This window comes from Mesitornis unicolor, unplaced genomic scaffold (assembly GCF_000695765.1).
Source record: "Mesitornis unicolor isolate BGI_N332 unplaced genomic scaffold, ASM69576v1 scaffold1343, whole genome shotgun sequence".
Taxonomy (NCBI): domain Eukaryota; kingdom Metazoa; phylum Chordata; class Aves; order Mesitornithiformes; family Mesitornithidae; genus Mesitornis; species Mesitornis unicolor.
In genome coordinates this window covers 41,503-57,364 of record NW_010175099.1, presented here as the reverse complement: position 1 = coordinate 57,364, position 15,862 = coordinate 41,503, and the positions used below count along the sequence as shown (strand labels likewise).

At 38.4% G+C, this 15,862-nt stretch overlaps 1 protein-coding gene across 2 annotated transcripts in view; it reads right to left on the bottom strand.

The window, feature by feature from the left end:
• Positions 1 to 4,341: 4,341 nt before the first annotated feature.
• SCFD1 (sec1 family domain containing 1) overlaps positions 4,342 to 15,862 on the bottom strand; it is a 48,742-nt gene continuing 37,221 nt past the window's right edge. For both annotated transcript variants that reach the window (XM_010181246.1, XM_010181248.1), the window contains 5 exons: positions 14,321 to 14,373; positions 11,710 to 11,743; positions 9,538 to 9,603; positions 5,475 to 5,543; positions 4,342 to 4,552 (listed from right to left, as the gene is read on the bottom strand). In XM_010181246.1, the coding sequence (XP_010179548.1) occupies positions 4,529 to 4,552; positions 5,475 to 5,543; positions 9,538 to 9,603; positions 11,710 to 11,743; positions 14,321 to 14,373 (246 nt within the window). In that variant the 3' untranslated portion in view covers positions 4,342 to 4,528. The remainder of the gene's footprint in view (positions 4,553 to 5,474; positions 5,544 to 9,537; positions 9,604 to 11,709; positions 11,744 to 14,320; positions 14,374 to 15,862) is intronic.

The window sequence follows — 15,862 nt, the reverse complement described above, 5'->3', positions numbered from 1 at the left end:
ATGGCTGACGAGCTCTCTATGGGAAATGGGTTGATGCTCCTGTTCAAGGGTGAGTTCCCATCCCAGCTGGAGCCGTTTGGCTGTCAACAACCCCAGGAAAATGAAGCAAAAGAGATCCTCCTAGAGGACTGGAATGTACTGGTCAGGGAACCTGAAGAAAATACTTCATTGGCAGTTCTTCACTTCATTTACATATAAAAAGAGAGGGTTTATGTTAGTGCTAGCAAAACTGGCACTACAACAATTACCTGTGCTGCTCTCTACACAAAAAATGGTGTGTTTGCCTGTGAAACATTCTGTGTCATCACCCAGCATCTCTGGCTGGTATCTCTCCCTCCTACAGTTTTGTGACCTGATCCAGTTGTCTTTGCTATAGACACACAACAGACAACACCGATGCTTAAAAAAACCCAGACAAACCAAGTAGGAAGACATCGATCCTATGGCATTTATAGATGGAAGAAAATGTTGCCCTTATTCAATCCATTTCATATGGTGTGTGTTTGTGGTCTAGAAAAGTTGTATAAACATAAGTTACTTGCATTTGAAATGGATTACAAACTGTGTGTGTTGATTTATGGTTTAAAAAGCCTTTTGAGAGGCATACAACAGATTGAATGCTTGGAATCTATTTTCAAATTAATTTAATGCTTTGCTTGCATTGCAATAAACACTTCAGAGCAGAGCTCCTGATGTTACCTTATACAAGGTGTTGCAGTTATTATCCTTGTTGGAGATGCAGTAAGAACCGAGAAAACTCGGCCATCGTATCTGAACGTACAAATGGTCCCAGTTCATCTTGAGGAGTAAATTTAACAGTTAAGTCCACCACAAAAAAGTTATTTACTCCCCAAAATGAAGTAGGGGTAATCCTATTATTTCTTCAAAACGAAATCTTCAGTGTAATTTCAAAACTTTTGAAGGTGTCTATGTAGAGAGAAAATACTACAGATTCACTTGGGGAGGGGGAGTGGCTTTAGCTATAGGAAACAATATGGAGAACCGTCTTCATATCAGGTCATTACCACTAAATCCAAAACAAAACCTCCCAGCAAGCAGGGAAAGAATCCACACCAATGCTAGTCAAGGGAAGCTACACACCTCTCCGGCACTTCATGTTCATCCATTTATTTTCATGATACATACATAATATAAGTAAGGGTGTGGAGCAGTAAATGATGGTTACATTGCATGTTCATGCTGAGGTGCTAAAAAGCAGTTTTCTTTGAAAGTATTATGCATACGATTTACCCCTTAGATTACCAAAAAATAGGAAATCACACACATGAGATGGGAAGACTGAAGTAGGACTCAGGACTGACAGTCCTGAAGCTTTGGCGGATGTATTTGGTTTCACAGGATGAAGCTGACACATCTGTGGCAAACCGAGAAAGCCAACCTATGCAATCACGAGAAGGGGCTGGGATGAGGTCAATACAACATTTTCAGAATGTAACATTTGGTCCTGCTTGGGTTTCAGAAGGGAAAAGACACTGGCAGATAAAGGGAAAGCTACAAAATTTATCATGAGAGTTTCAAATTCAAATTATAAGTTTAGGAAAAAAAATATGATGCAGAGGTAGATTAAATATGCAAATTTTCGGATGGCTTTGAAGGAGGGAATGCACGATGTGACCACATTAAGGAGCAGAATGTATCTGAATGTTGCTGAAAATGACAGGTATTTCTACAGGGAGTAGGGTCACTAAACCATTTCCAAACAAAACAGAAGTGGCTCAAATAATCTACTGATTTACTGCAAGAAAATGATTAACGTTTTCTCTGATCCCTGAATTTACAGTGAAATCATTGCCACTGTGGCTAATTTTTCAGTAACACCAGAACAGTGACCAATCTCGGCTTTCTCTGAGCCAGAGCCGTCTGTCAGAACCATCGACCAGCGAGGGGAAGTGGGTCTCTCCGCTGACTGTCAGTAAACACAGGATAGGAGGTTGTTTTGGCCAAACACCTTTCGTTTCAGATCTAAAGAACATAGTTGTGATAGTTCTGTAGTTTTAGGTCCTATGTACCTACTTATAAACCTTTTGGTCTTAGCATTGCTCCAGTCAGCACAGCAGCAATTCCGTTTTGGACAGTGTCAGCTGAGTGAAGAGGGAAGTGCTGCACCTTTTTCAGTGCCAGTCATGGCTCACTGCACACAGGGCAGTGGTGGCTCTGTCACTGAACGCCAGCAGCGTTCCAATTATGTGAAGGACTGACGTGTCTTGGGAAAAAGCTGCTAATTTACATTCCACTCAGATCAATATAATCAGTCTTAGCAAAATTTTCTTCTAACATAGGAAAAAATACTGATTTGTATCAGATAGTGTTATACTAGTACGGGCATCTAAATCAAGTGGTGGTCTCCAGAGGCAAAGGCACTAAATTCATCACTAACTCACAAAATACCCATCTAAATGCTCTAAACCCCTTCATTAGAACAGGTATTCAGGGAAAAAGGCCACACAACAAAACCCAGGATGCAGACTCTCAAGTTGTGTCAGAAGAGAAGTGCGATGAGTCTGCTGGTACAGAGAGTGGTAAATGAGATTTTAATGGTAACAGCATTAGGACTACTAATACAACAGAAAACTGTTCACAAAGGAAAGAGAAGAATGTTTTAAGTACTAAAATTGTATTTATTTGTGTTGTTTTTTTTTTTTAAAAAACAAACCCCAAATTGATCAGTGCATGGTAACACAACAGACCTGAAGATCCAGCTATAAGGCTGGGCACGAAGGAAACCTGTCTCTGGAAGCCGTATAAAGACTGCAAAGTAAGCTTTTGAACCCAGCCACCGGAGTAATTTTTCATATCTTTACACAGTCTACTGAGAGGCAAATTCTGTCAGGGTTTAAATGAGCAGGGTCCATCGCATCACAGACCGCCACAAGATGCAGACAATACGCAGTCAGCAGATTTTTCCGAAGTTGGTTGTCAGCTGCAAGGTTAAAACTCTTTGCATAGGAAGCAGAGCTTTCTTGGGGATGGATTATTTCAAGCTCCTGGAATGAACTCCCACAGAAAGCAATAAACACTTGAAATGTCACTTTCTTTTCCAAACGCACTTTGACCTTGTTTTTACTAACAAATATAGCTTATATAGGGAATTGGAGTAACACACTGCTGATTGAAGCATGGGAGAGTGCTCACTTGTAACAACTGTAATTAACGCCACTATAAATATATTTCTTGACTTGGCAAAGCTGTAAGTTTATGGTAGTGTGGAGTATCTTACAACACTTGGCTGAGCTAATTAAATAACATGATTACTCTTTGATAACATGGTCTAGATTATGCATATTTTCAATGTGATACTTTTAAGGAATCACCTGCATTTCTTGTACAGATGTTCTGGAAAAAAAAATCTAGCTGGAGAATAAGTATTCCCTTTAGAGCAAAATTAACATTCAACATTGAAGAACAGTGCAAAAAACACTGCTGAAAAATTGACAGTAAGTCAGTAATTCTTAGGATCTCACAGTTTGGTAATAAACCCACAGAAAGTGTTTTCTTTCCACTTCTTGAGTGTGTTAGGCCTCATTTTGAAGACATGTTACTGCTTCTCCAGTAGCGGGGCTGTTTCCAGAGAGTACATCTCTAGAGGTAGACAGCTGCAGCTTTAAAGAAATGTTGTTACCTTCTCTCAACTCCTGTACACACTCTCCAGAGCTATCAGTACTGGCAAAACTCAATGGTATCATGAGATTCATTACGGTTTACACCCCTACCTAATGTGAGTGTTAAAAACTGTATTTTAAATATGTGCTTATAAAACAGTTAAGAGCTGTTCTGTGAGCATGACTTGGTTTCTCTCCCAACATAACAGTCAAAGCAGTTACAATAAAAAGTGCAGAAGAAAATTAACAATTTCAGTTCTACAGTTTGAAACTGCGACTGCATAGTCAAGCAATTTTCTCTTGTCCTTAAGAGAAAAGCTCAATTACTGTATCATAAACTTGAACTGAATTTATCTTCAAGTACATCATTGGACCATCAAGCAAAGACTGCACAACTGAAGCCCAGGTATCGTGACTTTGGTGAAAGAAAAGGGTAAGAACAAGTAGTTCTTTTGCAGTAAGGCTGCTTGTCTGTGGTCCCACAAGGCAGTTCTGTCCTTTTCAGTTTTGTTAAATAAAGACAGTTTGGCTTTCAAGAAGAATGCATCTCCTAAAGACAGACTGGACCCCTTTTTTCAAGCTATTGCTTTGTTTACTGTCACAGAAACTATACAGAAGAACCTGAAAAGGCTATGCTTTTCAGCCAGCTCTGTCACAAACCATAGCTAATACTGCATTCAAAATGTAATAATGTGAAACCGACCCCCACCAAAAATAGAGCAGGTTTTAAGGTTTATTTCCGAAATGTTGATATACACCATATTAATTACAGATATTTTTTAAACTTATCATATTAATGAAATTAGTTTAAGTTTTAATATTATGACAAAATTATAGATATGAATATATCTGAATGTTGTAACAATCCTCTGTTATCACGTTGCCATCCAGGTAATGGTGTTTCAGTCTTATTTCTGGCCTAGTTGGGACAGCTAAACATGGAGAGACAAAAACCGTTAGGTTGCTCATCTTATTCTTTCAGTCAAACTTATCCCCAGTTCATACAGTAAATCCTTCTGTCCTGTGAGCTTTGGTTGTCTCTTACAACCAAAAGCATACTGGTAATATAGTATTTACTGCATAGCCTCACAGGAGAGCATCTGAGCTTTGAATCTTAAGACTTGTATAAATCTCAGAGGTAAAGGAGCAGTGTACATAGCCAAGTCAACCAAAAGTTCATTTAGCTGACTGAAGAGTTATAAGCTGATAAATACCATTTGCATCCATCAAGTGCAACAAGAATTAATTTAGTTCTTTAAAATGTAGTTTTGAATAATAATTTATTCTCCTCTCAGTAGGAAGTAAAACCACAGGTGGTGACAGCTACTGAAGGGCTGCTATTTGCTGACCACTTTATTTTGCATTAGTATTGGAATAAGGCATAAAGAAGTAATGGTTTTAACAGCACTACAAGATTAGTTTTAGCACAGGTATGGACAACATCAAGCTCCCCCTAGGCCATTATTCATACATAGCAAAATTTTGGACAAAGGTGTACAGATCACAGATAGCAGTTTTTAACTTGTCTTTCCAGGCTATTCTTTACAAGCTGTTTTCTGAAAATATCAAAAACTGAGGAATTTTTTTCATTAGGATTTATGTTAAGGCAATTATAATGAACTTGTGCACCTGCATTACCTGTGAACTCACATTGACAATACAGGCCTTCAAAAGTTAATTAAAAATAATGACTCCAGACCTCCATTTCAATCAAAAGATAACATGAACGTGTATTAATACTTCATAAAAGAGCTGGGTTTTATTGTAAAAATCCATGGAGATACGTAAAGGTAAATAAGTCAACAGACAGTTACAGAAATAGTAAGTATTACAGAGGCTGTCAAAGGTACCTACCTGTTTTATAAACTGTGTAGCATTAAAAAGTTCACTGCAGCCATACAGGACATGTTTGCCTTGTTTTCCCTAGGAAGAAATCAAGTGTTTAACAGAGTGGTAGACATAGCTTAAACTAAATGTATATAAAAAAAATCCTGATGATGTTGAAGTCTTGTAATTTTGGCTGGAAAAATAAGAGCTGTTCCACCAGACCAAAAAACCCCTGTAATTAAACTGAAGTGGAAAATGAGAGAAGTGGAAAAAATGGGGCATTTTACAGTCCTAAACTCACTAGAATGCTGAGTTCTTTGACGTATCTATCAATGGCCTGGGGAAGCCAACAACCTTACTTGAGCAAACCCTACCCCTTAAAATAACAGGGCACTGTGCTAAGGACAGTAACACCGCAGTTCCTGTTTCTGCTGTGTTGGAGCCTGCAAACTTCAATCCGTAATTCATTTCCATTTGATGATGATGATAAAAAATAGCACTTTTTTTGGTAAAGGGATTCTGACACAAGACGCTAAGTTGATTTCAATGGGATGCACAATAAACCTTGTTTGCAGTTTGGTAGCCCTACTGTCAAGCAAAAACTGAAGTGCTATGTCGGCATTTTGGAAGTGAAAACTGGTTTCAGTAATACACAGTTTCAGATGGAATTTACTTCCAGTATTGGGCTAATAATCCCACGGGTCGTCAAAGTTCAAGCATAGGCTTGAGAAATCTGTTTCACTGTTAAATTATTTTGCTTTTTCCCATATTAGTAAGATAAAACTTATTAAAGAGCAAAATATGAACATAAGCTTTGACAAAATGATTTGGTTTCATATTTATTACCAGTTGTGCCATTTCAGCAGAAAGTAACAGGAGCAGACTCCAACAGTTCTTAGCTGATGGTCACACGTTAACTGGGAGATGGCAATCCTGGTTCGAGTCTTCATCTTTATTAATTTTGAGTGGTTTGTGGTAAAATAAGCTATTCTTGTCACGGAGCAGGATCTTGTGCTTGCATCTTCCCACGTTTCAGGTCAGTATTTTTAATCTCGATGCCCAAACAGACCTGGATTTGATCTAAACTGGTATTTTGACAGATTCCACTTTCAGCAGTATGACTGAATAGCATTTGTTTCTGCCTAGTACCAGAACAAAGTTAAACTATACAAATAATTGTGAAATGCGACTGTTGCCTTTCAGGCATCTCTAAAATACAGTAATATACACTTCCAGCCTTCATCTGTGTTCTTCTAAAAGTGTAATTTAAAAACTGTGCATGCTTTTACTTAAAGTTAATTACTTAGTCAACTCAAACAAAGAGCTGTATCTCAAAGTCGAAACTGCTTAACACCTAAAACTCCAAAATGACCTCAGTGCTCTTCAAAGTCTGGTATTTTTTAATGACTGAGAAACAACACTGGATTTAAATTTCTTGTGATGTATGACACCTATCGCAGGTAGACTGGAACAGATGATCAAGCAGTACCTTTCTACCTGTTTACAAAAGGAAATTAAAGGGCATGCTAAATTCTTTTGTACAAACCAATATCCTAGACTACTCCTGGAGGCTCCCTAAGCCTTGCAATTTTGATGACACCGTTTCAGCACGTTGAAGTGAACTTGGACAGTATCTTCATTTTAAGGCACAATCTGCCTTACTTACATTAGAAATATTTGCTTTTTGATGATGTAAGGTAGTCCATTCTAGCACAGAACTGCAAATAATTGTATTTGAGGGTTCCTCTTAATTACTCTACAAAACACCCCAGAATGTCAAAGCTGAATGAACGTTGCTTCCTGTTTTAGAAAGTTTTAAAATACTTTCTCTGTGCTTTCAGAGGCACACTGGCAAAACAGATAGTGCTTAGCAAAACAAAGCACTGAATAAAATCCTTGTGGTATGTACTTGCAAGAACAGAGCTGTTGATTCTCCTTCCTACTCTGGAAAAAGACTGATTGAATATGAGGATAATTAATAAGCTACATCTGTTGAAACAACAGATGTTGGAAGAGTACCACATGGAAAAGCAAATTTTATTGGATAAGCCTGTAAGAGTCACTTGGGAGAGGCAGGCAAATCTATAGGGGTGGGAGGCAGAATTAAGGCCTTCATTAACCTTTCTTGTTTTTTCAAGAGCAAACGGCTAGGAGGAATGAAGGTGGGGGTGTCTGCCCCCTTGGGAGGTCATCTCCCACTGAGCAAGTACGCAGTCTGATTGGGGAAACAAACTGCACCCTTCAGCTGTGACAACCGATGGTGAAGAAACCTCTGTCCACAGGATCCACAATAAAAACTGCCTCCAACTTCTGACACTCTGTAAGATCTAACATTACCATTCCTGCAGTTTTCAGTTCTTTCTGTCCTCTCCATCTGTTTACCAAATAACCTCCTGTTTGCCCTCTTATTCCTCAGCTTCCTGCCACTCTGTATGAAGTGCCGAGTGTTTAACTTGTCATCACACAAAGCTCTGTATATACACATATATGCATACACAGCAAACCTCAGCTCTGTCACTATGCAGCTACACATCAGAGAGGTACATCAGCCTTTAGGGTTTAGAATTTTATTTTGGTAGGCAGTAACAATATACAGCACAAATAGATGTGTTGCTGGGCTTCTTTTTAATTGATATGGCACCTAAAGTGGCTCTGGGTAAACTAAGGAGCAAGCCAAAAGTTTGACAACGCACTCTGCTACAGTCAGATGCCCCACTGAATGCCACAATTAGTTGTCAAGAATAGTGGTAAGTACTAAGCTAAGCCTAAATAATCTCTTTAACTTATATTCCTCTTCCTCTCCTTTCCCCTATCCAGACCAGGCCTGTTCCAAAATGCCTGCCTGCTAGAGGTGCAAAACAGCTCAGCGCACACGTTCTGACTTCATGTTCTTCAAGATTTACCCTGACACAAAACTCTACTGCTTGTTTTGTGGGAGAAGTGTTCTTCAGTGACTACTGCTCCATATTTATTCTTCTGTGTGAAACGCCTCAATCCAGTCCACCACTGAGCAGGATGGACTGTACCATGAACAAGGTTAAGATCAGGAAGGAAGGGTATGCTGCTGCTCTCGAATAATTTATTACTTGCTTCAAAATTTTATTGAGGTTCCTTTTGTACTTTTGTTATTCCTGGAAAGTGCTTAAATCCCACCCCTGTCCCCAAGAACTGTAATGATGTAGTTACTTTTCTCCATCCACTGGTTTTTGGTTTACAAGTGTTCTGCTAGGCTGGCCAGCAGGAACCACAGAAATAACATCTGTTACACCAGCATTACAGAGCTGGTTACATTATCTTCTTCTTTGTGCATATGGCACCTCTGATGATTTCTACACAAAATCAAATGATGCAGCGTATCAAGAATGAGCCTCCATTAACTCATTAGCCAAAACTTCCAAATGTGGGCAAATAACAAGTGCTTAGATAGTGCCAATCTGATCTTTGCTTTGACAGACAGCACAGTATTTGTATTGATGTTGGCTTCTGAAACAATAGACATTGTGCTCAAGTAAGATTGTTGTTAAATAAGATACTGTTATCTGTAGGCCTAGTTGTGAGCTGACTTCATATTGCTAAGTTGCATACAAAAGAGCATCTCTTGTAAAAGTGATGAAAACCAGAAAATTCTGAGCAGTTCCTTACTTTCAAGGCTATCATATGCAACAGCTGCTTTATTTAACGACAGCAAACAAAAACTAGTAACAGGACTCTAAAACAATACGAACAGCCAAACTGACACCATTTGATGCATCAGTGCAGAAGACAGATTAGCTCAGTTAGCTACATCCGCTGACAGTTTTCACAGTGTGTATGTGGACAAAATAAAGCAGCATGCAGTTTATTTACTCAATTCAAAAGAGCCACACGAGCATAAATATCACGAACAGTAACTCTTTGTTGGTCTGAATTAATAATCCACATTTTTCTACTCATTTCTTATATACTTCCCCCCCCAGATTCTGTATATAATAAGGATGTTAAGGCTAATTTCAGAGACTTAACTGTCTTAATACTAAATGTTACAGAAAAACCTGCTAAAACTAATTTCTATCAGTAAATTACAGACTACAACCGACAGACGTGCACACACCTTTACGTAGTCAATAAGATTTTGATATTCAATATAGTTGCCGCCTCCAACTACAAACACTATCGCCTAAAAGGCAACACACACATAATCAGAGTATGCATTCAAATTCGTAACATTTCAGTCATAAAACGTTTATCAAACCATTAAACCTGCAGAAAAAAAATATCATTCTAATCACACTGCAGTCTAATAAGAACTGGATACAGAACCACTAACTTCCTACCTGAAAGAAGACGGCACTAAGCTGGGCGGGAGTGTTGATCTGCCTGAGGGTAAGAAGGCTCTGCAGAGGGATCTGGGTAGGCTGGAGTGATGGGCTATGGCCAACTGTGTGAGGTTCAACACGGCCAAGGGCCGGGTCCTGCACTTGGGTCACAACAACCCCATGCAGCGATACAGGCTTGGGGATGAGCAGCTGGAAAGCTGCTTGGCAGAGAGGGATCTGGGGGTGCTGGTTGACAGTCGGCTGAACATGAGCCAGCAGTGTGCACAGATGGCCAAGAAGGCCAACGGCATCCTGGCCTGTATCAGAAATAGTGTGACCAGCAGAACCAGGGAAGTGATCCTTCTGTACATGGCACTGGCGAGTCTGCACCCCAAAGACTGTGTGCGCTTTTGGGCCCCTCACTACAGGGAGGACACCAAGGCTCTGGAGCATGTCCAGAGAAGGGCAGCAAAGCTGGTGAGGGGTCTGGAGCACAGGTGTTATGAGGAGCAGCTGAGGGAACTGGGGTTGTTTAGTCTGGAGAAGAGGGGGCTGAGGGGGGACCTTATTGCCCTCTACAACCACCTGAAATGAGGCTGTAGTGAAGTGAGGGTTGGCCTCTTCTCCCACGTAACAAGCTATAGGACAAGAGGAAATGGCTTCAAGTTGCACCAGGGGAGGTTTAGATTAGATATTAGGAAAGGATTATCAGGCATTGGAATGGGCTGTCCAGGAAAGTGGCTGAGTCACCATCTCCAGAGGTGTTTAAAAGACAAGTAGATGAGGTGCTTAGAAACACTGTTGAGGAGTGGACAGGTTATGGTTAAACTCGATCTTAAAGGTCTTCTCCAACCAAACTATTTTATGATTCTAAGGTAACAGAAGAGTTTTAGTAGGTAGCAGAAGAGCAAGAACATGTCACAATCTTCTACTCAGAAATACTGGAAACATACGCAGTTTCAACGTGTTATTTTTTAGTGTGACGATGTCTCCAGTGTCCACAGGAACAATTAAAATATTTCAATGGATGACCAGGAATTAGTTTGGGGCACAAATAAAATACTTCTGTTCTAAAGGAATATACTTTTAATTATTTTTACCCCTTCCACTTACTACTGGTAATAATCTATACTAGTACAGGTAAAGGCCACCAGTATTTTCTGTGCTATGTTTTACAGAGATCAGTGAATAGAAAAAAAGAGACTTAATAGTTCCATCCTTTTTGTTAACATTCACTATCCAAAAATTGTTTAACTACATTATATGAATTTTATATAGACTTTCTGTTACTACTGACATTTCTGCTCTGGCTGTCTGCTAGCCATGTACAAGACAACACATGGTATTGCTTTTGTTCAGGAGGATAATTAGGACATTTCAAGAGAAATTTGAGACATTCGTAGTACAGCCAAGGCAAAGACTTTGCTTATGAAACTTGGTAGTAAGATCAGAGAAGTAAGACTTTTACTATTTGCAAATATTTATGTTGAAAAATACTGAAAGTTACTGGCATTTGTATAAAATGACAACATTTGTTGTTCTGCTTTTTTCCTTTAATTGCAGACTGTTTAAAACACTGTCATTACATCAGTGGTCATCACTGCTGCTTAGGGCCAGACACAGGATTACATCTACAGAGCGTTCTAAAGATCTGGTATAAAAATGGGGGTTCCGAATTGCTGAATACCCAATTATGATATTAATAAACCCCTGTAATTACCTCCAGAAGAACTTTCTAGACCTTTTTTCACCAGTATTAGTTAATGCTTACACAGTCCTCTGAAGATTAAAAGGCTTCTCCAGAATAACAGCTAATTATAATTAATACTAGATATAATTAGCCTAAGTGGTTTTTGCAGACAAGACCTCTCCCAGTGTCTTAATCAGGATCACAAAAAAATGACTGGTACTTCAGGATTTATTTTTTTAACACATGAACACTGAAAAATAATTTCTACGTGACTTACCTCCTGGAATGGATTTTTGTTTCTTGGAACTGAGCTATAAAAAGAAACACAAACGTCAACTTAAATTTTATTAGACATTTATATAAATATGCAAAATAAGTATCAGGTACGCATCGTGTTTATGGACTACTATATAATATTAGGCAAAGTTATAAAATAGAACAATAATTGCCTTTCTACATTAATTATCCAAGTATTTTTATTTAAACAATCTGTTCTGGAAAATCATTCATTCTACAGGACTGAACAAGAAAATAGGAGTTTCACTTCCATCAGTTTAAAGGTTGCTGTTTGAACCATAAGCTTTATGACAACTCTTCTTTTAGAGCTTAAAAGCTCTAACTACAGTTGCTGCCAGCTATTTTGCAGTGCCTGCGTATTTTGATGCTTCAAAATTTCAGATTACTAGAGACAAGAGATATGTGTTGTGCTGTCAGGCGTCACAGCAACAATGTTAGGATTAGGATGATTTAAGGAGGAAGAGGTTACAGTTCGGGTGGCACAGACTCTTCCTCTCCATCTGAATACACAGTCCTAGCCACAGGGAGGTAGCAGGCAGAGGGGGAGAAACCTCTTTTGCTGCATCACCTTGCACCTTCAGGAGAGGGGGAAAACGCTAAGGGCAAGCTGTGAAGGGTCAGGCTGCTCTCCTGCCCCTGGCTCCTGCACTGCCACCACCTTCCTGCCCTGCAGTGGCCTGCAGCCCCAGGCAGTCAAGCACATCTCGCACTCTAACACACATTACAAGCACTGCGTTTTCCCCTTCAGTGTCTCTTTTCCCTTATCTCAAGAAGTTTTCTCTGAATGACCAACAGCAACTGACTCAAGACAGATTTCAGTGTATCAGAAAAACAGGTTATAGGAGGGAGTCTCTAATACGGCATTTTGAGCTGTCATGAATACTGCAGATTCCCCAGAGCAGAACTGTTAGCCCAAATCTCTCGTCATTTGGATATGACGTGACAAATCCCCATCTATTTTGTGTCATCCTTTTAGAAGGCAAGGCCTGTTTACACTTGATGTAGGCTTCACACAGGATATAAAGATACTGTTTTGCTGAGACTGACTTACAGTAATGCAGTTCCTACTCTATTTAAAAACAACAGGTAGAAATGCCAGTATTAATTAAAACAGGCGTAGGTTACCAAAAAAAATTAGTCACTTTTAAATATCATTCCATTAATTATACTATTTGATATTGTTATTTTGAACTAGTAATACTTTGTCAAGTCAGCTAACACACAGTTTTTTATCATCTAAATAAATACTTGAAGGGACAATCAGACAAACCCCTGTATGGCTGTACTAGAGTTGTGGTGTCATGCTCAAATATGATTTAAGGAATACAACTTGAGTTTGTGTACAAAACCCAAACGAACCCCAGACCAGAAATTAGAAAGTTCTCCCTATGACGGTTGTTACAGCTATACAGAACAGCACGATTATGAACTACTGCAAATGCATATTTTTACATTGTTTAACATAAGAACTACACAGAGAGGGTAGAAAATGCACGTTTTACATGAGAAAAATCCTTTGGCTTTAATAACACAAATCTGCACTTGCACAAAATCCTCCAAAATGCTAAAAAAGCATAACAAAACAATGGAAGTTGCAGTTAAAATGAAGCATAAAATACTGACAATTTTCTTCTTTGATGCTTTCAAAATCTGCTTATATTTGAAATTACATAGTCTGTAACAATACTTTCCAATAAAACATAGATATTAGCTGAAATCTGTTTCCTATTACTACTTATCTTGCCAGAAATACACTTTGCATGAAGAACAGAGGAAGCGAGGACAGATTTCAATGCAAATAACTAAAACCAAGTCTGGTTCAAAGCTACTTTATCCATACTCATCCTGTAATAAAACCCTGCAATTAAATGAGCTGATTGTCTTCCCACACGTTTGATGAATATTATTTTGAGAAGCTATGATAAAGTTAAGTATCTTCTCTGTTCTAGGATATTAAAGGTGAGAACAGCAGACAGTTATTGGTCAAGAATATAAAGTTAAAGATACAAATTTATAAACTTCTAGTGTAATTCCTCTTCCTCTCTTACTGGCAAAATAAACTACATCCAACTCTCCCCTCATATACTCCTAACTATAAAATGTGCACCTGTCTGTACAAGAGCAAATGCAGCCAATTTTTAATGATGTTTTAGCAAAGTTATAACAAATTACAAAGGAAAGGTTGTATTGAAATTAAAATTTCAACTGTTTAGAATGTGATAAAGAAATTTTGATGCACTATCAGATGACTTTTTAATTTAACAGTGAAAACCCATGAAGTTTCAAAGAAATGAAGCAGTACAACTACCCAGAAACCCAACATTCTTATTACCAATGCTAGCCCACAGTCCTGACTGAACTGACGTACACGTTAGCAGCACATTCAGTCACTGGAACAAAAGACTTTTTGCAGTGTTGTAAAAGTTTATCCAGTTGATCCCAGTTCCCGTTGCGAGTTCCTTCAATACCAACTGTCTTGACTTAGAATTAATAATTAAAGTTCATTACTCGTAGTTATCAATAACACCGGATTTCTTAAGTTAGCCATTTCACAGGCACAAGGAAAGCAGCAAAACTCACAGTAAACTCACCTGTCACTGCCTCGTAGCATCTTGGGGTCAAAATATCGGTAGTCGTCTGTCTCCTATTAAAAAGTACGTTTTTGTCTCAAAAGATCGGAATTTTGGCTTATGAATTTCTGCTTGTATCTATTAGGTTACACATCATTCAAACCAATGTCATTTCCCATTTCGCAGTCACAGCATTCAAAATTAATTGTGGTGTCCACTAATATTTCTAGTATTTGTACGGAACTGAACCAGTACAGAGTAAACAACAGCGAGAGAGCTATGAAGGGTGCTATTGAGCTTTTTGTTTCTGGTTCATCTAAAATTGGCTACTATATACCTTCCAAAAAATACATTGGTTGCACAATAAATCCCAACAGAAAGGCAGTATGCAGAAAGAAAAATTAAGGTGTTACCAGCTTTACAGGAACATCACATGGTTAGTTATGAATGCTAAAATTTTCCAGGTTACAGAGATCTGCTAGTGATTTAATGTTATAAAACCAAACACTTCTGTGGCAAGGAATGCTGAATACAAGATAGATCAAAATCTGCTACTGTTACGTAACTCACCCTTTTCATGTCATGATTTATGACTACTATTAAACCAAATTAAGCTCTTGAAGGAGAAATGAGTTCCACAAGAACTTGAAAAGTCTAAAACTGTCTAAACTATTAAAAAAAAATAATTCTTCACACAAAACACTGAGGCACTTCCAATATTTTTACTGGCAACAAGTAGGATTTTTGCCAGTCATTATGGATGAAAAACAAAACTTCTCAGTAACTCCTTCTGACAACTGCTTGGCTTTCTCCTGCTTCTATACTACATTTCATCCACGTACTGTTAGGTTTAGTTTGTGAATAAACTGCACGCAGGAACACAGTTGATTTCAGCTGGGTGCTTACATGCAAGATCTCAGTTTTGCCGATTCTGTAGAGTAGAAATAACTCTTCTTGAGTAGCAGACAGATTATCTGGGGAATTTATTAGAGCTCACAAAGGAAAACTATCTCTAATACTGCAAACTATGTAGTATACATGTGGTGGTTACACACACAGAAAATAAATTTATTTGATATTAAGGAATTTTATGTAATTATATAAAATAAGTCTCTAATCCTCAAGTTCAGCTTTTTAAAAAATTTAATTTAGACCTAATTTCACACTGAACCTCTGTAAAATGCTTTTGTATGCTCCACCAGGAATTCAACTGCATTTGTAAAGTCTGGCAGCATTCCTGGTTTTGGCAGCCTCGTACATAAAGGTGGTGCAGCGACTCTGAAGTAATGAGAGAGCTGGGAATGGAGAGATATTGCTAACTACAGCTGAGAGATATTTGAGAAACCGTTAACTCGGATGAAGAGCTGCAGCTTCCCTGCTTGTTAGAAGGAATTACAGACTAATGCCAGAACCAAAATCAGAGTTACAGAAAACAATATTACAAACACTTCCTCCTGAATGTATTACTGCTAGTTTTTTCACTATGGGCTTGTGTAAGTGGACACATATAAAGTAATAGAAATGTGCTGTTAGTTTATTTTTTTATTACTGTTTAAATGCACC